This window comes from Thunnus albacares, chromosome 6 (genome assembly GCF_914725855.1).
Source record: "Thunnus albacares chromosome 6, fThuAlb1.1, whole genome shotgun sequence".
Classification (NCBI taxonomy): Eukaryota; Metazoa; Chordata; class Actinopteri; order Scombriformes; family Scombridae; genus Thunnus; species Thunnus albacares.
The window spans coordinates 24913145-24936851 of record NC_058111.1 but is presented as its reverse complement, the minus strand read 5'-3'; the positions used below and the strand labels follow the sequence as shown (position 1 = coordinate 24936851).

General features: G+C 42.0%; 1 protein-coding gene across 1 annotated transcript in view; it reads left to right on the top strand.

The window, feature by feature from the left end:
• The first annotated feature begins 450 nt into the window (after positions 1-450).
• clmpb (CXADR like membrane protein b) overlaps positions 451-23707 on the top strand; it is a 66998-nt gene continuing 43741 nt past the window's right edge. The window contains exons 1-2 of the mRNA XM_044354565.1: positions 451-673; positions 840-945. Coding sequence (XP_044210500.1) covers positions 662-673; positions 840-945 — 118 coding nt within the window. The 5' untranslated portion in view covers positions 451-661. The remainder of the gene's footprint in view (positions 674-839; positions 946-23707) is intronic.

Sequence of the window (23707 nt, the reverse complement as noted above, 5' to 3'; positions counted from 1 at the left end):
TACTACAGTCATAACAAATTTATATGAATTTATGTACAAAATATACAAATTACGTATAACATAGGCTACTATAGAAATCTTATGATGATAAGTTGCTATGTTAGATTGCAAATTCCTTCAGATAACACAATCTCCAAATGAATATTGTGTTATATGGAAAAATTAGCTGGAAATTCATTATAAATACAGCAAAGACTATAAAGCATCAATGCAGTTATTTATTGTAGGACTGTGATTAGCTCATACCATGATTTTTTTTTTTTTTTTCATTAAAGGCAACTTTAATTTCACTCATATCAAAGAAATCAGCTCACTCGCGCCTGCAACACTTAACAATTGGACCCATATCATCACAACAAGCCTTTAAGTTTTTTTGATTTTTGTTGGGGTTTTTTTTTTTTGTTGCTGTTTTTTTGTTGCAGGATGCTCGGGCTGTGCAAGAGAACTTCAGACTCTAGAGGTCTCCATCCTTCAGCATCCCCTCATCATCCACCTATTCGCCCTCCTCCTCCTCCTCCTCCTCCTCTCTAGCATTTTGTGCGGCGGAGGAGCAAAGGAGGAGAGACCGTTGAGGAGGAGACAGAGGGGACCCTGAGACAACACGTCCCACGCCAGAGCCAGACAGCACAGGGAACTTTGATTTGACGCCAAGTAGCCTGCGATGAAAATGACGGTGAAGAGAAAGAGCCACGTTTCTACTTCTTCTTGGGAGGCTTAGACATGTCGGGCGTGTGCAACATATGATGTCCTTGGACTCATATGCTCAATGAAGATTTATTTCTCTCTTGATTTCGCTCTTCAATTCGCTGATGGTGCCGCTTCGTTGTGCCTGCACTTAGGTCAGCCCGAATGCGTTTGAAGGCAGTCTGAGCGCATTGTTTCCAGCTCCGTTGCATATGGGATTTCCAGCCGTGATGTCTGCAACATTTCGCTCTTTGTTTCTGGGTAAGTCACTTCCCATGCCTTTAAAAAAAGATGATTTATTCATTTTAAAAAGCAGTGGAGCGTTTGTCTGTCAATTGTCACTGAGGATGTGGGCGACGATGCATGTCGTTGTTCATATTTATAGTGATTTTATATTTTATATGCGTTTTCATTCTTTCACACAACACGTCTGGCAAATGTTTTCAGCCTCGATTCGGAATGATTTCACAATATTTCTTTTTTCCTTTTGTTGTGCGTTGTCATTCCTATACTTTATTTCTGCTAAGTGCGCAAATTAAAATATTTCAATCAAATTTCATTTCCATAGGCTGCTCTAATTGCTGCAGCCCTCAGAAACGGGAAGATTTGGGAGAGGATAAAAGTTCACATGACCCCTCCCTTGAAACGGGCTATACAGATTTTTTGAGACTGTATGTGCATGTATTGACAACCAGTCAATAGTTGCAGGGTTTGCAGTCAATAGATGCCTTCAAAGGTGGGCCTGCTGCAGACAAGCAAAATGATTTTTGCCATTTTTTTTGTAGACAAAGGCAAACAATTCAAAATATAGCACATACAGTAACCACAAAGAGCCCGTTAGATGAGACATTTTCCATATGTAGGTGCTTACTGTTTGGCTTGTTTCAAGTGGTCTGAACATTATTTTACTGTATATATTATTATTACATATATCATTTGTTTTTCAGTTGGAAATGGAACTTGAAAAATGTATTTTCTCATGATCACAAGTGCCTCACTTACATTAAGAGAAATGGAAGCTTCCTTTTGTGTATCAACAGTGACAGTAGTTTATTAAATCACTGCTACTGCTGATACTAATGCTGCTCTTATTACTACGATTGCCGCTGTTATTACTTGTACTACTTATATTACAGTAATGTACTGTGGAGGGCCTGGAGGAGCTTCCAGGTTCGGAGCCAAATTAGGGATTGTTTAATTCCACTGTGACTTCTCTGACTGGAAGTTACTGTAGCACTGTGAGACAGTGTGTAAAAATGACTTCCAGTAAGAGGTTTCACACTCCCCACTGCTGTCTCATCACCTGCAGTGAAACGGGAAAAAAAATTCCCCTGTTGAGTGTAACTAGGGACAGAACCTAGAAATGTTTGAAAAAGGCTGAGTTAACAATCTGATGTGTCTCTGGATGAGGGTACTTGGTATGAAAAAGTTTGGAAAGCAGAGTTTTAGTAAGAGTGGCCATTCAGAGGAAAACAGAAGATCTTGAGGCTTGTTTGATCTGGTTTGAGTTGTGCTCTAGTCTATGTGACGCTTGCTGTTCATCATATTGCGGTCTGGAGAGAAATCCAACGACCACAGCATCTGTGTTTAATTTTTCATGCCATTAGTTTAGACGTACAGCTGATGTTATTTGCTTATGCTAGATGTGGCTTTGTATTGTTGGTTTATAAATGCCTAAAGAGTCTTCCATTATTCAGTTGGAAGTTATAAGCTATAAGTTATTCAGTTATAATGGTGACCTGTCTGTGTTGTATCCTACTCCTCTACCAATGCATTCTGGGATAGGCTCCAGTCCCCTGTGACCCTGAATAAGATAAGCAGTATGAAAAGACAGACCTGCATACATGCTGACTTCTTAAGGCTTTCGTTGGTCTACCAATGAATGTGCGGTATGTGCTCAGTGGTGATGGTCACAGATCCTGCACTTTAACTAAAGGAGCTGACTCAGCAGCAGTCACTGCATACCAGCACATTTTTTTTGGTTTAGTTCATCAGCCCTGTTTTTTTTTTTGGTTTTTCTTGATAATTATATGATTCACGCTAAACACATGGATTATCTAAATACCAGCGCTTTACTGATGATGATAATGATGGTGATGATGATGAATGCTGAGCCAGCAATGGCAAGGTGGAAGCTGCAAACGTCATACGCAATGATTTATACATCACATTTGTACATTTCTCTTAAAAATAACCATAAGCTTATGCCTTATGCCTAGAGTATTAAATGATTTGTTGTTGCCATGGTGAGGCATTTTCTCCTTCCCATGTCATATCACAAGATAGGACTGTATAGAGCAACCCATGCAGCTGAAAATGATATCATTAGCATGAATATCCAGCATAGTTTCAACCTGGGTTATGTGTCTCTCATGCAAGAACAAAATATCTGCCAGTCAGCCAGAAGAATATTTTCCCTGACCAAGGAGATGTATGTAGCTTTTCAGGCTAGGCTGCTCTGCTGTGCTAGACTGAAGGACATTTTCCTAGTTATAGCCAGTATTAATTCAAGATCAACACCGAAGCCAAGTAAAGAGAGGAAGTAGCTGTTTTATTATAAAAGAATCAATAGTCATTAATAGTGGCTCATTTCCTTTTTATTTGGCTTCAGCCTTGCAAGTCCTGAGACATCCTTAATTTAGTATCTGTTGGAGATGTAATATCCACTGTTCACATTACAGATAAGTAGCGCAATTAATTGCCACAGAGAGTTCTGTAGCTCCCTTCTGTAACTCTGCCGATACAAAGTAAGAAACAGAACAAGGTCAAATAAAGTAAAGCCTGGTTCAGCCAGAAAAAGGAGACTAGTGATGGATCTGTCCTTGTGCCAGGAATAAATGATTTTGAATGAGGGAATTTGAAATTGACTGTCCAAGAAGTAATAACATAGTGTAAGTCACTTGACAGAAATGTAATTGGAAAGAATGAGCAGCTTTTCTGTGCGAGATTCCAACCTCTGCAGCCTGACTTGGTGTGTCGCTTGTGAGTCTTATGTTCGTTTGAGCGTCAATCTAGAAGACTGCCAGTGATCATGGGAACGCAGTAGAGTCTTAAAATTAGTGTGCAGTGCAGTGGCTTCTATGTCTGTTTACACACGTGTATGCATGTGTTTAACAGTGAGAAGATGGCGGCGCCTATGCGTGCAGCTAGTGTTAGATGTAGATAAAGAGAGCAGTGGATCCAAACAGAAATTCTGTCCCCATTCTATATTTAGCATGTCTGCCGGGGTACGCAGAGGATCTCTGAAATGTGAAGATGACAGGAGCCTCCTGAGCCAGAGGTTATGAAGTGACATCTTGATGTGTTTGCGCCTGAATCACACTCCCACACACACACACCCAGCCACCGACTTCTGGCATTCATACAAACCCACAGACATTTCGATATTTGACGTCTAGTTACCATACATTAAGGCTTTGTTTTGATCTTCTTTTTTACTCACATTATTTTAGCCTCCTCATGTGGCATCCCCTATGTATCTTCTCAGCTTTGAAAATATTTGCTTTTTAGAGCATGTGATGAATTTGGCAGATATGCCTTGTGGGACCTGAACTTGTAAGATATTTGAAGCATTTGTCACTTAGGTGGAGAGTCTGGCACATTATGTTGGAGTTAACCTTCATCTCACATTGGAGGAGTGTAAACCTTTAAATGACTTCCAATCTCACTTTAATTGGCAGCTACAATTAATTTACAGTTTATTTCATGAACGTGACGCCGAGACCTATTAACACTTTCAGAGCCTCAGTGCGTTCTTACACACAGACTGAGCAAAAGGACAATGCAAAACATCACATATGCACTCAGGAATCAATATCCAGTAGATATTGCTTTCAAGTTGTAGGACATAGACTGCAGTACATCTGCGGCTGTAGAGGGAAAAATAGCAAATAGCTAGCATTGCATTGCTCTAGATACTTAAATGACTTCCCTTCCACCTACAATGTCAGCGATTTGACATGCAGAACAAAATGTAAACAGATTTCCATCAAGAGAGGATTGTATTACTCAAAGCAAAAGTGGCAAATCTGAATGGCTCAGCAAGGGCAGAGCACTCTGGAATACAAAACCTCTACCAAGGGTGACTGAGGAGGCCTACAGATGAGTACAGAGGTCCAGCCGTCCTCAAAACAATTGACTCATATCATTAACAAACACTGATTTGCCTTCCAAGCACTTTCCCCCTGATGTGTACGGCCTTTGAATGACAGCGTGCTTCCCTGAATAACAATTTGTACCTGAGGGATTCTTCATGTTTCATTGATCGTGGTGCTTTTAGTCAGAAGGTCTTTCTATTCTGTCGCAGAAAGCTGGATGCCACGTTTAGAATGAGAGTGTTTGTAGGTGAAAGTGTACCTGCTTAGTACAGTAAGTGCTTTTATTCCTACTAGTAGATGGTCGAAGTAGGTTGTATTTTTATAGCAGCCGAAGACATCCGAGCCCAAAATAAAGGTCGGACTGGCGGAATGAACGTATCGACTTTGTCGGCTGATTCGACAAGATTTCGTTTTTTCTTTATCTTTTTTTCCTGGTGTGTTTCAGCCACACCCATAATTTCCAAGCTGTCCAAACATTCTTCTGTATGGGCCTTTTGTCACTTCTTCTTGTAAAACACAAGACACATGCCGAGACAGAGCTGGTTTTGTGTAGTGTTTCTGACCTATAAACCCTCCCCCTTTTCATCCTTCACCGGGAAAATTACTGCCAGATTATTGTGGAACATATGAACAGGAACTGCCTATTTCACTTTACTGCTAATCTTTGACAGATGTTCTGGAAAGACTCAAATTCACATTAACTGGAGCCACATGCACATCTACACATGACGTTACACTGCACTAGTATGCTGCACTGCTGTACACAAACAATTAAAGACATTTTGTGCAGATAAGCTGACACGCAAACATGTGATAACTACCGGCTGTTTTATAAAAAATGGGTTGACCATGGGCCCGTTTGAGATGAGAAACATTTCAAATGAATATTTAAGTTTTGCAATAATGAGGACATGGATTAGAGGAAATGCTTATGCCAGTTTTACACATATTTTACTATAGTTTAGTGCTGAAACAATTACAACAGTCGATTAATCAATTATTTGACCAACTGAAAATGAATTGCCAACAATTCTGATCATCAATGAATCATTTAGGTAATCTTCCAAGCAGAAATACCAAACATTATCTGCTTTTTGGCCTCTCAAATGTTGGAATTTGTTGCTTTTTGGGTAAAACAGGCTAGACAAGATGTCACTTTGGCCTGTGGGAAAAGGTGATTGTGGCTATTTTCTGGCATTTAATAGACTCCAGTATCCACTGATCAATGCAAAAAAATAAAAAAAAAATTGCTTAGTATAAGCCATGAAGGCCTTTTTGCATCTAGTGCTTTATTAGGTGACCACAGGACAGCAATGACAATAGTAATCACCTTAGAAAATAACCTTTCACCTCTTAAATTACTTGATCCTACTGCCTTGGATTTTACCAACAGCTGACCTCAGCAGAAATTGATTCAGATGACCATGTCATCAGCAATAAAATGCTTTGGCATTGCATTATAGCATCCAGAATGAAGTTTTATGTGACCCTAAATGCCTCTATCCATTTTGGATACCTAATTGTAAATGAGCTATGACAATGTCAGAAACTGTCCAAAACTAACATAGGAAGGAAGCCTTTTAAACCTTTGTTTTAAAAATTTTGTTTTTGCCCCTAGTTTCCTATAATCCTTACAGACATGGACATTCCTTCCAAAGGGAGGATTTCTGACTTATTTGCAGTAGTGAATAACCATGAAAGTTAATGGAGCGGGCACAATTACAGCTTTCTATTTTCTTAGAAAACGTGAAGTGATTTGCAGCTTGAGAGCATAAATATTTTAATCAAGGTCTATGATTGTTTTATGTAAGCAGCAAGGAGATCAAAGAGTGAACAAAACGGTGAGATAAACGCTGATGCTGTCGGCGAGGTGGAGCATGGAATTGTCTCCCATTGATTCACCCCACCGAAGGTCCGTCTCGATATTAATTCTTTGCAGCTATTGACAGTGCAGGAAATGGGATTCTATCTATTACCAACCGAGTGCTCTCCAAGAGCAAAGGTGATCAAAATTCATACATCTTGCAAAAATACCATTTAAAATGTTTGTTTGTTTATCAGTAGTGGGGGTATGAGATGCTATCATCACAGAGCTCCCAGCTCTGTCGTGGTGCTTTCAAGTGCTTTCTGCCTTAGTGAAAACTGGCAGTGCGGAATAAAGCTGGCATGCTTGTCTTCTTTAAGCAGAACACGCTTTTGATCTATGTTCTCTGTCGCTGAAACCAGGTATATCTGTTTTCTGTGCAGCTGTGCGATCCAACTGTGCAGGAAAATAAACAGCTCAAAAAGCAAAATCCCCATTGCTGAGGTGTCTTTCACTTTTAAGCAGCTTAGCATAGTGCTTACATCAATGACACAAAGGAAGAAAAAGCAAAACTCTTGATAAAACATTTACACTCAATGAGCAGCGCAGGAGTGACATTGGTTGTGTTACAGTAGAGGTCAAGCCGGTGTGTCTCTTCAAAGGTTTCCCCTGTCATCTGGAGAGCTTGGTAGCATGACGGATGTGGACCAAGCCTGATCATGCTGATTGTATACGTCAGGTCAAGATTATGTGGAATCACTGTGTCCTTATTCAGCAGAGACTGGACATTTTGGTGTTTTTATCACTGCACCAGGCTGGACTCATGTTTGCTGGGCTAACATTTTCAGTGAGTGACAGAGTGTCAAAACCCCGGTAAACTGTCTGCCAATAATTGATCATTTCTTATCAGTCGCTTAGCACTTTAATCGGTCATGGGGTGCACCTGTCAGACCCCAACCTGTGTGGTGCCTCATCTCACACTGTGATTATTGATCATCATGTCCAAATATCAACTTGGACATTCAAACATGCTGCTGAGATGAGAATCAGCAAGAAAAAACAGCTCACAGCCAGATTGTGACCACAGGAAGTCTCCCCCACTAATCTTATAGTATCAGATTTTTCGTGCAGACAGAAAGAACTTTGAAGTGTTCATTTATTTTATTCATTCCAGTGTGGTGCAGATGCACAAAATATTGACTTTTCTTTCACTCTACATGACATTCAGCTGTAATTCAATCTCCAGAATTGATTGCAGATGAATAAAAGTAACTTCTGCTGCACCAAACAATGGCAACCCAGGCGAGGCTTTTTCCCTCCTCTCCTGCTTTTCCAATTGGGAACTGACTGAATGAACAGGAGGAAATGTTCCTCGTCGCTCTATTTAGACGCCTGCTGTTCCTTTCAATTTGAAGCAGTCTATTAGCCCAGCAAGCAGGACACTCCATTAGGTGTTTTGAACCTGCATGCTCCATTGTCTCACTCCATTTCCTCTTTTGCTTGCCATTCTTCCCTAAAGCGTTTGAGGCTTTAATCAGTAAAGGCCCTTCTGCCCTTCAGACATTTATCTTCAGCCGCTTTTGGTCGTCACAGAGCAGCCTGGAAAGACCTAAAGATGGATGGTGTTTGGAAGGGAGGGAATTCTGTGGCCATTGATTAGAGCGGTGGAAGACAAAGCGGTTACCTGCACAAGACCTGAACACCATCTGGAGGATCCCCTCCACTCTTAGTGCATGATAGCTGAAGTCAGGACTCGGCCATCTGTCCAGTTTAGATCTAAACTGAATGTGAGGAAGAAAGGATTTTATATTGGTTGGAAAAGCAAAAAAGGAATTGACTGTTCAGTGCCTTTAAAGAGTTGGCTTAATCTATTTATTGACTGTAACAAAAATCTGGAAATGACCTTTAAAGCTATTTTAAGCTCTTAGATTTGCAGTTCTGCTGATTAACTCTTTATAGGGATGAGGTCCTTGATCATCAAACCATACCTCATGTAATTGCCATTCAGCAGGAACTGTGAAGTGGAATAACTAAGATCCAGTTGTAGTTGCCATTCCTGTTCTCTTGCAACGGATGTTGTGTGATGGATGGTTTAATTATCCGACCACAGTGCCAGCCATTTGGCCATTCATACCACAGAGACAACACTGTAAACTGGATATCACTGATCAATTGCTAGGTTGTCCACAATTAAGTATGCAATGCCACTGATTGCACTACAGCTCTACCCACAGTATTCCATATTAAAGAACGCAGAGTCCTTTATCAGGCCGAAAGGTTGGGAGTTTGTTTCCACAGGAGATGAAATCGCTTATTCAGGAGCTCAGATGTGGTCAGAGTACAGAGCTGAAAAAGCTTTCTCCCCTCTTATCCTCCCACTTCTTTTCCCTCTTCCCAGCAAAGTGGTTCAGAACAGATGGCACCACCACCTTTGTTTTTTCCGACTCGTTAGACTTGACTTGTTGATGAAATGGAGCCTTTACGCTGTACTGCCCATGCAGATGTGTAGCTGTACATTTTTTAATGTACCCTCTGCGGTAAAGTGCTCCACAGTAAGGGTGGAATAATCCACCCACAGCCTGATGTACCCACAGTATGGATGTAGCGTTTGTATCTTACAAGGCTGTACAATACATTGTGCTTTCCCAGAAGAGGGCTTTCTGGCTTTACATGGACATAAAAACCAAGTGTATGTTAAGTGTGTTTGTGCTTGTTAGCTGTAAGTTAGTGATGCTTTTGTAATTGTGTAAACTCACCACAGTCGTCTAGTGTGCCTAAGCAAACAACTGTCAGATCAAAACTCATAGTACATTTAATAAGACCATTTGTTTTTGTCACTTTCTACATTTCGGTTTCATGCACACTTGTTTAGGCTGGCCCATCATGCAGTTTGTCAGACCCAACTTATAGATCAGCACATCTCTATTCAAGACACAGACAGAGGCTTAGGACTGCATTCAAGATGCCTGTCATAATTTGGCATTGTTGTCCAAACTGTCACACTCTGTATGAAATTGTCTTATTGTGGTTGGTGAATGAGGATTGTGATGTTTCTCAGCGTGTGAACAGCACCATAGTTGAGTGAAAACTGTGCTGTTCTCCGAGCTTCATGTCTCTCTCAAAATTATTAAACATGAGGCTTTTTTGGACAACACATTCTCTCCCAGCAGCAGACATAATTTTTTTGTGTGTCTTTTTTCAAGAGGGAAATCAAGAGTGTTAGTGTTTGGCTTGATTTGCTGTCTACGGTCCAAAGACGCTGTGGAGGAGGAAATAGCGGAGTTTGCAAATTCAAGCTCTTAAAATAATTAAACTTGGCATGATGACTCTGCTTTCTAGATGGGTCCAAGCTTAAAAAAAGACAGCTTTGGTAGTTACCACACAGCGACAGCAAGCTGTGTTATATTCTGAAATTAGTAATAATGAAGGTTAAAATATGCAATGCGCAAATAAGATGAAATCAATTGCATAGTTCTGTCACCGTGGAGTGAAATGAAGCTTTTGGCCACTGACCCATCATACATGAAAACAAACATTTTTCCATTTAGGAGAGGGATGCTATTTACTCTATTAACCTTTCCTCTCAGTTGCACTCTTGACATTGAACAATGTGAAAGAGGCCAACTCCTCATTGGCCCTTTTGCTAATGAGGCAATTAAGTCTATCCTGCCTTGGTTGAGCAAGGGGCCGAGAGAGCAAGGCAAGTCATCTGCTGTCTCAGCAAACACTGAGCATCTTAGCCGCGCTGCAGTCAGAATACATAACAAGCCCTCCTTTGTTGTAGTGGTCGCCCAGTCGTTGTGGTTCTCCCTTGTCAGTGCGACCCTTAGCACAGCTGGAGATCACAGGCAGCATCAGGCCATATTTATCCATGTGCACTGAATCGCAGCAAGTGGAAATGGAAGAAAAACACTAAAATAAAATGATGTTTGCACTCTTACTTGCAATCTATTGTGAAGCCATTGTGGGGGGGAGGCAACTGTGTAACATAGCATAACTATTTGCACATTGTTTTGGGATAATACAAATAGCACATAGAGCACTGTTTATTGGACTTACTGCATTACAGTGCATTTCAGAATAAATACTGCCTGATATTTATTTGTTAATGCTTCACGGCCCATCTCAAGCAAAATTATACTTAAAGAAAGCAAATTAGTAAAGATATTATTATATTTAGAGCAGTAAATGGATGTCAGTGCTGCCTACATTTCCAACACAACCTGATACCTGTTTCATTTCTTAGCCTCGATGTGTCCTGTTGACTTGAGTATTTACAGTGTTTCCATTATTTTATGAGTTATTCATGCAACTAAAAGAGCTCTCACTGGTCAACAGACTGAGAGGATGGTGGGCTGCTGAAGGCCAGTGTTAGAAGTGGCGTACACTGCAGCTGGAGATATACTGTACATACAGTACAGTGGAGCGGAGTAAGGACGTTACTCTGGTTCTAGTCCCACTAGACTCAGAAGAAAAGCAAGGTTCCACCTCTCTTTTCCATCTGTATACTGATAAATAGAAGATCAATGCAGTGTGTGTGGGAGGAATAAAGACAAATATTTGGATATAGAAGCAGGTGTATGCATACATAATTGAGTTCCCGTCAGTGTGTGTGTGTTTGTGCCTGATTTTATCATCAGATTCCCTCACTGACACATGTTTGAGGGGTAGAGTGGAATTGCAGCCACCTTAAAGCACTTTCCAGGATAACGTTGATTGCTTCAAAATGTGCTGATACTCTGCATCCATTAAAAAAAAAACACCCTTGTTACCCAATTAAATGTTTGACAGCAATTAGCATGTTTCTTCCCTCTTAGCTTAGTGACGGGCTGCTATGAGCAGCTGCTGTGTCATACAAAAGAGGCCAGCATTAGGGTCTAAGTTAATGTGTTTAAGGGATGCACAATTCTAACGAGTGATAACGGAAGGCTTACGGCTGCTCAGAAGGGATTAGGGGACATAGTTGTCTGTCTTAAAGCTCAGGCTTAACCATCATACACTTTTTTTTTTTCCTCCAATCCTTCCTCTTCCATCTCTCCTCCCTGGTAATGGATCGCCGGTGTTTCTTGACACAAGGCATGAAAAAGAACGTCTCACTTGGCGGCGGAATGAAGACGGCTGCTCATTAGCTGTGGAAAGGTGTACCCAACCAGAAAGAGGAGATGTCCGGACAGATTTGCTTGAAATCAATGCTTGTCTTCCGAAGATTCCTGTACAGTATGTAGCTGCCGCAACTTATAGGACCAAATTGATAGGAGCTTACATACGCAGGCAAAGGTGTGCTTAAACCACACAGATGTACATGGTGTTTAAACATAAAGAAGGAAGTGAACATCATGCATCCTTCTAGCATCAAATCTCAGCCCTCTTGTGGAGGTCTTTACTGTCCACTTTAACATATTTGCCTTTGCCATGTGACCGGATCAATATTGAGAGATTACCTCTGTTGGTGTGTGAGACACGGATGATCCTGAAGTGGCAGGGGGTGGAGAGTGACAGAGCTGACGGGTTTTCAGTTACAGGACACTAAAGATGCATAGTGGCAAGGGCGCCAGAAAAAGTGCACAGTTAGCAAAGGCCACTGATCACGTTTGTTCGCTACTGGCTAAAATTACTGACACTTGATGCCTTTACTGCAAAATACACTGAATAACACAGAAACCACCACTGTCACATATATACAGCCCTTTCTTTCTTTCTTTATTAGGATCCCCATTATCACCAGCATAAGCATTGGCTATTCTTTCTGAGGTCCACCAGCCATACAGTCATACACACTCATACACACTATAGCTACATAAACACAACAAACTCATTCTAGCGTTAATCCTTTTCTTTACACATACTTGTGACAGAGCTTTTATGTTGACATTTCCTTGAGAAATGCCTCATTTCATTTCATTCAATATTCAGCTCACATAACGCAGCAGCACAAAACAATGGAACCCTCTTAGTCTTATTGTATTGAGCATGTGCACTTATGTGGTAGAGTCACAGTTTAATACAGTCTGTTGCTACAGACTCTGAGCAGATGATATGACTGACCTTTGGCTTCATATATATATATACGAACACTGTCCTTTAGCCCGAGCTAGTAACCCTCTTGTGAAGACAGATAAGCCTGGGTGCAGTTTTTCTGAAGTGATGTCAATAGGGTTGCCCCTGTAAAGTGTATCAGGAGACCTTTTCATTGACATGCAAGTTAGTGCCGTTTTGTCGTCTGGTAACTGCCTCTTTAGGTAAATCATCAATGCAACAGCGCCAGCACATTTTTTAATGTAATGAAAGTTATTGCGTTGAAGCATGGAGCTCTCTTTGCGGCCTAGTTAGAGAACCACCCACTCTGGCCTCTTTTTTTTTCGCTTCATTTCTCTATTATCCTCTTCCTTAGCTAGATCAACTGCATATAATCACTGTCTACAGCTGATCTGATGGAAGGGAGAGTGGCGATTACAGGTGGGGGGGAGAACAGACGTTTAACCTTAACTGTCCGGTGGGTGGACATTTTGATGTATTTTTGCTCACATTATCCTCTGACTGCATTAGCATGACCAGCAGAACATAAGTTGTTAAAGCCCTCATTATTCTGCTATTGATTTTTGTTTTACTTCACCTGTAGTTTCAGCTCAAGTAATCCCACTTATTCTTTATTTATCACATCTGTCACAGCGTTAAAATTTGATTGGAGGGTAGAAAAACAAATAGATTTTATATTTTTCACACACCCCAAATAGCCTCGGTTTGCCATTGTTTTGGTGACATAGCATTGGAACGCAGTAGAAGTATGAATGATGTTTCACTAGACTGACCAGCATGGTCATTAATCCTAATATCTAGACTGTAGCCACCATCCACTCCCAGCCGTGGCTTGACTACAAGTAATCATAGCCATACACCCTTGTGTACTGTGCTGCAGGAAAAACACTACAAGCGCAGAAGCTTAGTCCATCAATCTAAGAGGCCAGACTTTTTTTTTTTTCTCCAAGCCCATGTTGGAGGATTTTACATGGCACCCTCCCCCAATCCTGAAGGAATATGTTTATGAGCCCTTTCTCTGACTGTCCTGTCTCTCCCCAATCCCCTCTCCCTCTTATGAGATGAGGGATCTGAGCGGACCAAGTGTGTATAGCTTTCCGCCGCAGGGTCGTGATGGATGGCCACTCAGCTATACGCGCCTTGCTCACCAGAGGCCGGCCATATTTCTCCTTCACTGCCCACGTAGACCTGCATCTGCATGAGGACAGTCAGGGATGTAGCTTTCTGTGAGCTCAGCAGGGCAGAGGAGGAGTATTTGATTAGATGTAATGGAATTACAGTAATCTGATTCCAAAAAGATGACATCTGTAATCTGTTGCAGTTACTGTAAATATGCAGTAATCAGATCACAGATGCCTATGATGCTTCAGAGTTTAACGTATTACATTGCTCTGTGCAAATGTGGCATCTAAATTGTGGAATTTTCTTCATGTCTGGCAGAATTGTAGATTAAAATACACCCTGTTTAACCGATTGCACTCATAGGAGAGTGATGTAAATTAACTTTTCGAGCAGCAGTATTGGTTACAATTTTTTGCAGGTAATCAGCACTTTAAGTAATTGCTTCCGAATGTAATCCCCCTAACCCTCATAACTGGTGATGTGGTGAGTGCTGTGCTGGTCGGGGTTGGTGGGATATGTGGGGGATGGATGGATATGTCGAGGTGGAGTATTAACAACGGGATGACCCAAGGGCCTTATAGGAGGCTACTGCTCGGTCATAGAAGGAATAAACGCTGCAGGGTGCTCTGCATGGCGACGCACTCATGCTTTTGGGTCAGAGAAATGAGGGGATGGAGAGAGGGAGAGAGAGAGAGGATCTGTCATTGATCCTGTGGCATTAGCCTGGGCTGCAGTCATAATGAAGCCAGTGCCGTGTGCTCTTTGCGCGAGTGTGTATACGTGTGTGTGTGTGTGTGTGTCTGTGTGTAACTGACAACTCCTGTAAATATCTGCATCTGGAGTGTTTATATCCCAGTGATTAATTATAACTCATGTGGACACAAAGAAATCACTCAAAGCGTGTGTGCACATGGGTGTGTTTGTATGTGTGTATCCCCAAATGGCCTTGTGTGAGCATATTTGTATTTGTGTATGTGTGTGTGTGTGTGTGTAATCTGTTTGTGCAGGTTTGTGTGTGAGTGCATATGTATGCATCCAGAGATGCCTCTGTGTGGACATATTGCAGGGTATAAATTGTCATTGTGCGAGTAAACTATGTGTATGTATTTCCCTGACTTTGAGTGCATATTTGTGTTTGTGTGTGTCTGTGTGTGTGTATGTGTGTGTGTGTGTGTGTATATGTGTGTGTGTGTGTATATAGTGATGAAGCAGGAGAGGCTGCTTGGCGACTCATCCATCATTTTCCCCCCTGGCCCGCGGTGCCCTCAGAGGAGCACTGTGCTGCCACGGTGACATTGGGCTCATTTTGGACTAGAAAAATGGTGCATCCGCCTCCAGCGTCGCCGATGCCCGTCGCCCCCCCCCACCCCCACCCCCACCCCCCCCCCACCCCCCCCCCCATCCTCCAGCCAACCAGCCAGCTTAAACGCCACAGTAACTATCCCTCTAACCATCTCAGACTCGTTCCCCTGCCGTCAGCTTTACACGTCGTATCCACAGGGACAGATTGCTAATCCGAGCCACGCTCTATTGAGGGGCCCTCGTTTTTTTTCTACAGTCGTTTAGTGAAGCTGCTTCAGGTGGGCTGTCACCTTCTCTGACCCTCCCCACCCCCATCACTCCTACCCTTCAACCCCATCCCTTGCTGGATAACCTTGGACTGACTGGGAAGGGTGGAGGAAGGGAAGCATATGGGAAAGAGAAGGGGGAGAGATGAGGCTGCTTTATGAGTATCTCGCAGTCTCTCTGCCCCGTTCTGCATCTCTCCCTCGCTGGTAATGTACAGGGTGAGTCAGCATTGAGCAACTGCGGTATAGCGGTCCAATCAATCTGTTTACGCTCGCCTCTGAGAAGACAATGCCAGCACCAAGCCGGTGCTGCTGCTGCTGCTGCTGCTGCTGTTTCGTGTCTCAAGGAGGTGGGTGTGTTTGCACGTGTCCTCCAACTCTCTCCACAGATTATCCCATGCGGGACAGCACTGGCTCACTAAGGACAAACTTTTGTCACTGCTGACAAAAGTGATGGTCATATGGTCAAGGGGACACGCTTGGCAATAAATATTGGATCTAGCAAGAGATGAGGGTTTGAGGAAAAAGTGTGGCAGATAGTGAGATAATGTTACACGCTCGTATGATTTTTCTCAGCTCTAGATCAGTGTGTGCTGCCGCAGCAGGCTTGATGCAACACACATTGCCACTTTCTTCCTCGTCAAGAGAAAGACTGTTTGTGGTGCATTTACTCTATGTGTGCACTGTGTGTATTTCAGGTAGGCTTCTGTGGGCACACAATAGTTAACACATGACTGATGTAAACAACCATAATAATTCACACCCATACGTACAGTGAGGTGGTGCTGCTCAATACATAGACACAAATAAAAAGACACAGATGCATGCGGAAATAGCTCAACCACCATCTCCCATTATGTAACTGCAGTCACCACATTTTAATTTCATTCCTCCCAAAACAGCACCTTACTGTCGGAGGAGGGAGGGGGGGGTACGAGAGGGAAACAGAATCCGAAAGATAAAAATTGGAGAGGAAGGAAGAGAGGTATGAAGGGAAAGAACAGAGTGAGACTGGGAGAGACAGAAAGAGGAGTATGTGGAGGAAAAGAGGAGTTGAGGGATTGCAGCATGTTTGCCCCCCTGCTGTCTTACTGCGTCCTGTATCTGCAGCTAAAACAGTTGCTAATCATTCCTGCCACCTCACACAAATAGATATATATATACAAGGAAAGAGGAAAACACACACCTATATACGCAAATCTACTGATACATCAGCAGAGGCAACACAAAGACGCACACACACACAGTTTTTCCTCAATAAGCTTCCTTTTATAGATAACCCCTCTCTGGCTGACAATAGCAACAATAGCATAAATCCTGATCCCAACAACAACAACAACAGTGATGGACAGCCGCGTCCTTCACTGAACCCACGTCAGCACATTCTACCCCTTTCTGTCTGTTCTCCAAACTTGTCTTTTTATTTTAAAAAGGATCAGTTTCCTGGGCTGCAAGCATCCTGTTAGGACATGCCGGGTTGGTGGCTGATTGATCAGCCTGTTCTGTCACTGGAGATCAATTGCCATCAGTCCTCTTGTATTGGAGATCTTGTTTCCTCCATTTGCCTGTAGCAGCGTGCCTAGCGACCTCATATTCCCACCTGACCTCACCTTTCCCATAAGTCAGGCCGAAGGTCAACGCCTGTTATTAATTTGCATGACCTTGTTGACTGTAATGTCCTATTGAGCCGCTGCGTGCCTGTATTGTCTTTCATACAGCCCTGAGAATAACTTCCTTCCTGTGCAGGGGATCAATAATGTAGCATGGGCCATAAGAAATATTACGCTATTTCCCTCGCAATAATGACAGGAATCGTAGAGAATATATGCTAGCCAGCCTGGAATCAATAGCCCTAATGTAAATGTAAACTATTCCCTTCCTGTTTCAGTGATGCTTTTGTGGTTTGTTTAGGTACATTTCTATACGCTAAAAGCAGATTTCCAACTGAGAAAACTACACCAAAAGGCATTTCACTGTGTAGGTTACAGATATCGCTTTTGAATATCACAGCCAAGCATTGTGGTGCATTGCTCCGTGGCCTCTTATCACAGCCTCTCACCATGAAGGAATGGTGAATAGCACATTTCAATCATCCTGTCATGGGAGAACTATAATCTTTTTCTTCTGCATGGCATATGTCCTTCCACTTCTAACTAATCCTTATTATGCCTCAGAAGCGAAGGTCATTGTCAAAGCCGAGGGGTGATTAAGTTAATCCACTTGTTTTCTGAATCCGATTTACCTCATTTTCCAAACTAGGGAACAATGTTCCGGCACAAAGACATCAAGATGATAGTGTGGCACACATTAAGGAGGAGGGCCCCTACACTGGAGGATTCTTCTATTATCTGTCTATATCATCTGCATCCCATTCTGCTTCCCAGTTCTATCAGAGACTTTCTAATGACTGCATTCAAAGCTATCTCTGTCATATGGGGAATGTGAGTGAAAACGACAGTAAAGCACACAAGTTAAAAGCGGCATGATCTCTGTTATTCATGAATCGATCTATGTCGCTGCAGTATAAGCCACTAGCAGAGCGAGGCACAGTGCCCTGGTGAGCAGTAGCCCCGTGCTGCAGCCGGCCAGCCTCAGTGAGTTACGCAGTGCAGTGGCATACAGTTGACTTCATTAGCAGGTCCCTCCCTTCAAGGGAATGGGTTATTTACTACCGCACCGGGCATGGACAGATGCTCCACAGATATTATACCATAGAGATTTGTACAAATAGTTGTGTCAGTGGGTGCAGTTGTGCTTGTGTTTCAGGGGCAAAGCTGTTTGTATCCTGTACAGTCAGTGAATCAAGTTAAACCCATAATGAATGCTGATTTAGCTACATTTTAATTCAGTGGATGCAGATAAAATACATCCATGTGTAAGTGAGTGAATGTGTGTGTCATTGTTTTTAACTGTAACTCTGCATGTGTGCTCAAATACAGTACAGCAAATGTGCACATCAATGCTGTGTTATCTATGTGTGTGTCTGCATTTATGAATATTTGTTTATAGATTTATTAATGTGCATGTCTGTCAGCGCATTAGCGTTACCATTAGCTTCTCCCTGTCCAATCTGATCACTCTCTTCTGCCTTATCATCTCGTGGCATGTGAGCTGCTTTTAGTAGCAGAGGGAAAGGGGAAAGACTGTGAGATAATAGGACTTTGGACACACTACACATGTCACACATATTTGTCCATTTATAGACACAATTTTGCTTTTACTTCCTACATCGTTAGCACAGATGAACATGTATGATATGTATGAAGTGTCAAGGCTTTTATTGTAATCACATGTCTCTTAATGCAGAGACACTCCTGTAGCGTCATCAGGAACACTGACTAGTGGGTAAAAACTCAGAAAAAATACAAAGTTATGTATTGTTGTCTTTTATTTTCCAGTAGTGTGAAAGCTGACATTTTCATGAGATCATGGGACTGTGTGCCAATAGAGCATGTGCACATGTGCGTGTGTGATCTCAGTCTTTACCTCATCTTTGAAAGTGTGTCACCATGCAATAAAAGATGAGGAAAAGTGTTTTTAAGTATGTAAGATGCAATGCCCAAAAGTACTTTTAAAAAAAAATGGTTTTCAAACTTTTAATTTGGTTAAAATTTCAGCCCAAGTCCAACCAGGCGCGTTTCATTCAGGTCCAAGTCCATCCTCTACCAGCTGTAAATATGAAAACAAACAGTAATAACCCAGTTCTCACAGAGCATTAGTTAGCCAACCACACACACATTCAGACAAAGTGTTGCCAAATGGCTAAATTGGCAGGTCAATTCTGTTTGTTAGAGCAACAATTCTGAATGTTTGTGCTGCAGAATACGTGTTTGATATAGTAATTCAAGGAGAAAATCAAAAGATGTATAAACAGTATACCATTGCAATTTTAATGTTAACGGTAATGCTTAATGGTAGCATTTCATTTGCAAATCCCACACAAACCTGCGTTACGGACATAAAAATGGGCTCAAACTCTGCCTTCATTTGTTAAGCTCATCTGGAGCTCAGGTTCAGTTTCAGATCTCTATCATGTACTGTATACAAAGCAGGGGGCAGGAGAGGGGAGAAAAAGATAGAGACTCAAGAGGCTCAGAGGGGGAGAGAAAGACAGAAAGGAAAGCAGAGAGTGAAAGGGAAAGCGATTGAATGTGGGGCAAACAAATAAACAGACAGTAAGTTAAAAGGAAAGAGGCACAAGTGAAAAAAAAGTGCAGATGTTTAAGGGCGTTTAGCAGATCCTGTTGCGAAGCTCTCAGTCAGTCATAATAAACAGGCCTTATGCACAATTAAAAACACCTGGAGCCCCTCCATCACTTATTAAGTCAAGCTTATAATCATCGGGGTGGTGGTGGGGGGGGCCACCTGCACTACAGACCTAATAGCTTTGCGTGTGTGTGTGTGTGTGTGCGCGTGTTATTCCTCTCTCTGTCTGTCACTCCCACAGCTTTGCAAATTAAGGTGTGACCAAGCCAGAATGAGATCTCTTCATAGCCAAGACAAACACCGTAATAGGCATTTCCAACACAGACCCTATTATTTTTCTGTGACGGCTGTGCTGCATTTTTACAATATATGACACTGTTTTTATAAGCTCTGGTTCCACATCCTTCCTCATCTTCATCCTGTTTAAACTTGTTCCCCTCAGAAACACCCACGTTTTCACCCTAAAGATTTGAATCATAAAGTTCATGTCCTTTCTCGTAAATGTCTTACTCCTACGCTCATCAATAATGATTATCTAACAGAAAGCTTGGTCATTTTTAAGAGAGGAAATGCATAACTGACAGATCCGCTTGAAGAAAAATTCGAGCAGCAGATCAGGGTCACCTGAGAAGAGCTGTTTTTTTCACTTTTGACTATTTTCAGGCCTTTAACATGAGAGTAATGCTGAAATTCAACATCAGGCAGAGAATATGAAAACCACTGGTGATTATTATTCGCCTATTTCAAAACTATAAAATGATGAAAGATATTTCTAGTGTCTCAAAGTGGAGATCTGAAAAAGTTTGGAGTTTAAAAATAATGTCTGAGCTACTTTTCAGTTTTCGGGGTACATGTGCCTCTAATAGATGTGATTTTTGTGGAACAAGGAGGCAGGAATGATAAGATAGTTGTCCCCATTTATTTTACTCTCTGAGGGAGTGTAAACTACACATGATATATTAATACTTTTTTTTCCAGTTTTGGCTTTGTGCTGTGAAGATTATACTTCAGCAGGTTGCGTGAGGTGTGTTTGACTTGGACGCAAAAGCCCGTACACACAAGGTGTTTTTATGTTCTCTGTTGTTCTCCAGCTCATATCCAGGACCACATCTGTGCTTGCTGTACAGTTTCTGGTTGTTTATGTAGCTGGCCTGTGGAGGTAGAGCAAACTGCAATCAGCAGAACTTTGAAGTATACCGTTTTTCGTTCTTACTCCTCCTCTGCAGCCCGCCACCCAGGGTTTCTGCATGTCTGCTTCATTTGGCAAAGCAAGTCTGCTAAACAAAGCCTTTGAACTCTGGCTGACTTAGGCTCGTTTAGACAAGAGAGCAGAGGGAACAATCAATCCCAAGATGTAGGAGTCGCACCAATCTAAATATTTTATCACCTCAGACTCTGGAAGATGGTTGCATCTAAAGCAGGGAAGGAGGAATTTTTGCTGAGGTACAGTTTCTCGAAAAGTCTCATGACTGTATCTAACACGATTAAGCCCCAAATTAATTGTTACAGAGCATTTCATTAGAAAAAAAAAACAAGTACATGCAAGGGGCAGCTTAATCGCAGCTTATTTCTTGTTTTATTGTTTTCTGGATGACTGTGATGATGAAGCAGTGTTGGTAGTTGCCAGTGTGGGAGCCGATCCTTATCACTCTAGTTCTCATGGCCTTGGCCGGATGGAGGTCTTGGTGGCAATTTCTGAGCTGCAACACAGTGAAGTAGGAAGTCCAACACACCATTGATAGAGGGCCTTAATGGTTTAAAGTGTTAAACCTTGTCTCCCCACACATGCTTATGGGCTATTAGAGTTTATGTTAATTAACTTGTTTAACAGCCCAGCTGACCTCTTTTGGTCCGTCTAATATGTACTTCCTTGAATCCTGCTGCCTACAAATGATCACAGGTAATCAGGGATGACTATGAATCGGGGGTTTTAAAGAATGCCATTAGCTAGTATACTAGTCCCACAGGATTATATCAGAGGCTTGTTTGTCTCTCAGGTTTTCTTCTCTGTTGGAGGGGTTATGATGGCTTTTATTAACCCTCTTGTTTCTAGTAGGTGCATCTGTCCAGGACCCTGGCTGTCCAACTGAATCAGTCTACTTTGAGACACTGTCTGTCCCTACAAATTTTCTCTTGCCTCATCCTGGGAGCTGGAGCGCAATGATCCATTTGAGCAAGAGAGACACCGCCCCCATTACTCTGAGATTGAGCTTGGCACCCCTCACGCTGCCATGCTGGTCGTAGATGGGGCAAAGTGGAACTCGTTTGTGTGGAAAGGGGGGCGTTAAAGCGCATTAATCTGCCCTAAATGGATAAATCTGGTAAATTTGAGCAGCTGCACCTGCATCCTAATCAGTCAAGATGCCATTTACAAAAGCTCATTTTACAAAAGCCATTGCATCACCAGCGTGTCTTCGAAAATTAGCATGGGATACAAATAGACAACGACAGCAAAGCCTGAGAATCAGACATGACTGATAATAAGATGATTTTGGAGGTAAAAAGCGTGTTTGACTCACCAAGAGAGCCGTTGAAGATGAGCCTCAGAGGTTACGGGAGTGTGGTTAATGCTGTTTCATTCCTGAGGAATAGGAAGGCGACTGGGAGTCTGCACAGCTCAAGGTGTGCGCTGTTATTTATTGAGAGGACAGACAGAGATCAGAGGAACCACGATCTTTGGATCCTTTTTTCTCTCCCTGTCTCTGCCTATTGTTCTTTACTTAGGGGTTTTTATACTGTGGCAAAAACGTATCAGTTTGCCAAATGTAATTGCTGTAAACAAACAATAATGAAAACAGTGTCATTTGGTGATATGCTGCAGCAGGGATAGAGTTCTGAAGAAGCCACATAAGGCCCTGGAGGTGCACCAGATCAAGCTTTGCATATTTCACACAGTTAGTTTCCATTTAGTTCTCTGGAAGCAACTGATTCTGACACCTCGGCTCCACTTCATCTACATAGCTGCTAATTTGCTAATTACAATAAAACTGCCGACGATCCAAAATGCAAGAGGAAATGAGAATCTCTTGATGATAGCAAGTTTAAATCCTCTGGCATGCAATCAACATGTTTTTTATTTGTACTATTCATTTTTTTTTTTTTACCAGAGCTGTTCCCCATCAGTTTTAATCACTTCATTTTAGTAGAACTGTACTTCATCCTGCTTTGCGTAGGTTATCTATTGAGTTATATGTTGAATTAGCAATTTAAATGAACTGCAACTCCACCACAGTACATTAGAATTCAGCTCAATATATTTAGTTTCTAATTAAAACAAAAAAGAATATCACAATAAAGTCTTTCACTTTGAGTTCAGGATAGATTGCGTTTTGTCAGAGGAGCAAAGTTTAGAAAGTCACTCAGCTGGTATGTTAACATGGAAAGAAGAAGAAGAAGCCCATCAGTGTATAACCTCAAAGAGGCCTGTGAAAGCCTGGTTGGACTCACTAAATGAGAGGCCAGGGGGATGGAGGAATCCGGTTTCTCGGTCACTGATGAGCTGGGATGGGTTGGGTGCCAGATGTTTGTGGACATGCACGGAATATGGCAAGGCTGGCCTTGCAGCATGCAAGATGTGAAAAAGCTTGGCACAGTCAAGGCGGCTCTCGCCTTGGCACATGTGCTTGTGGGCAACCTTAATCCCAGTCCTTCTTCTCCCCAGTTTCAGACCAAATCCCAATCCAAAGACATCAAATGTTCCTGTGATGTCATTATATTTAACCACCCTTTCTTTTATCCTTATTCGTCCCTCCTCATCCTTTTCTAATGCTGTGCTTTATTAGAGAACATGAAAGCATATTTTTCTCTCCAAAACAGAATCAAAGCCACAAACGCATACGCCAGGGTGTGACATTATTTATTACAAGGGTATGATATTGTTCAAACACTCCCATATAGAATAAACAACCTCATTCAAATTCAGGGAATTTAAAGGGGGAAACTAATCAAGGCAATTAGCAATCACTGTCTTTACTGCAGCTCCTCTCGCTTCTTGCTGTATTGGCATCCGGTGGATCTTTGCAATCATCTCAGTGGAGGTCCTGTATAATCCTGATTGTCTCTTCCGTCTCATAGTGCAGAATCAACGATATTACAGGTAGAGTGAGTTAAGAGATAGCACTTTGATTTCCAGTAATTGATCCAATGAAGAAGATAGATTGTGTCCACCGTTCACCCATTCATCTTGCAAA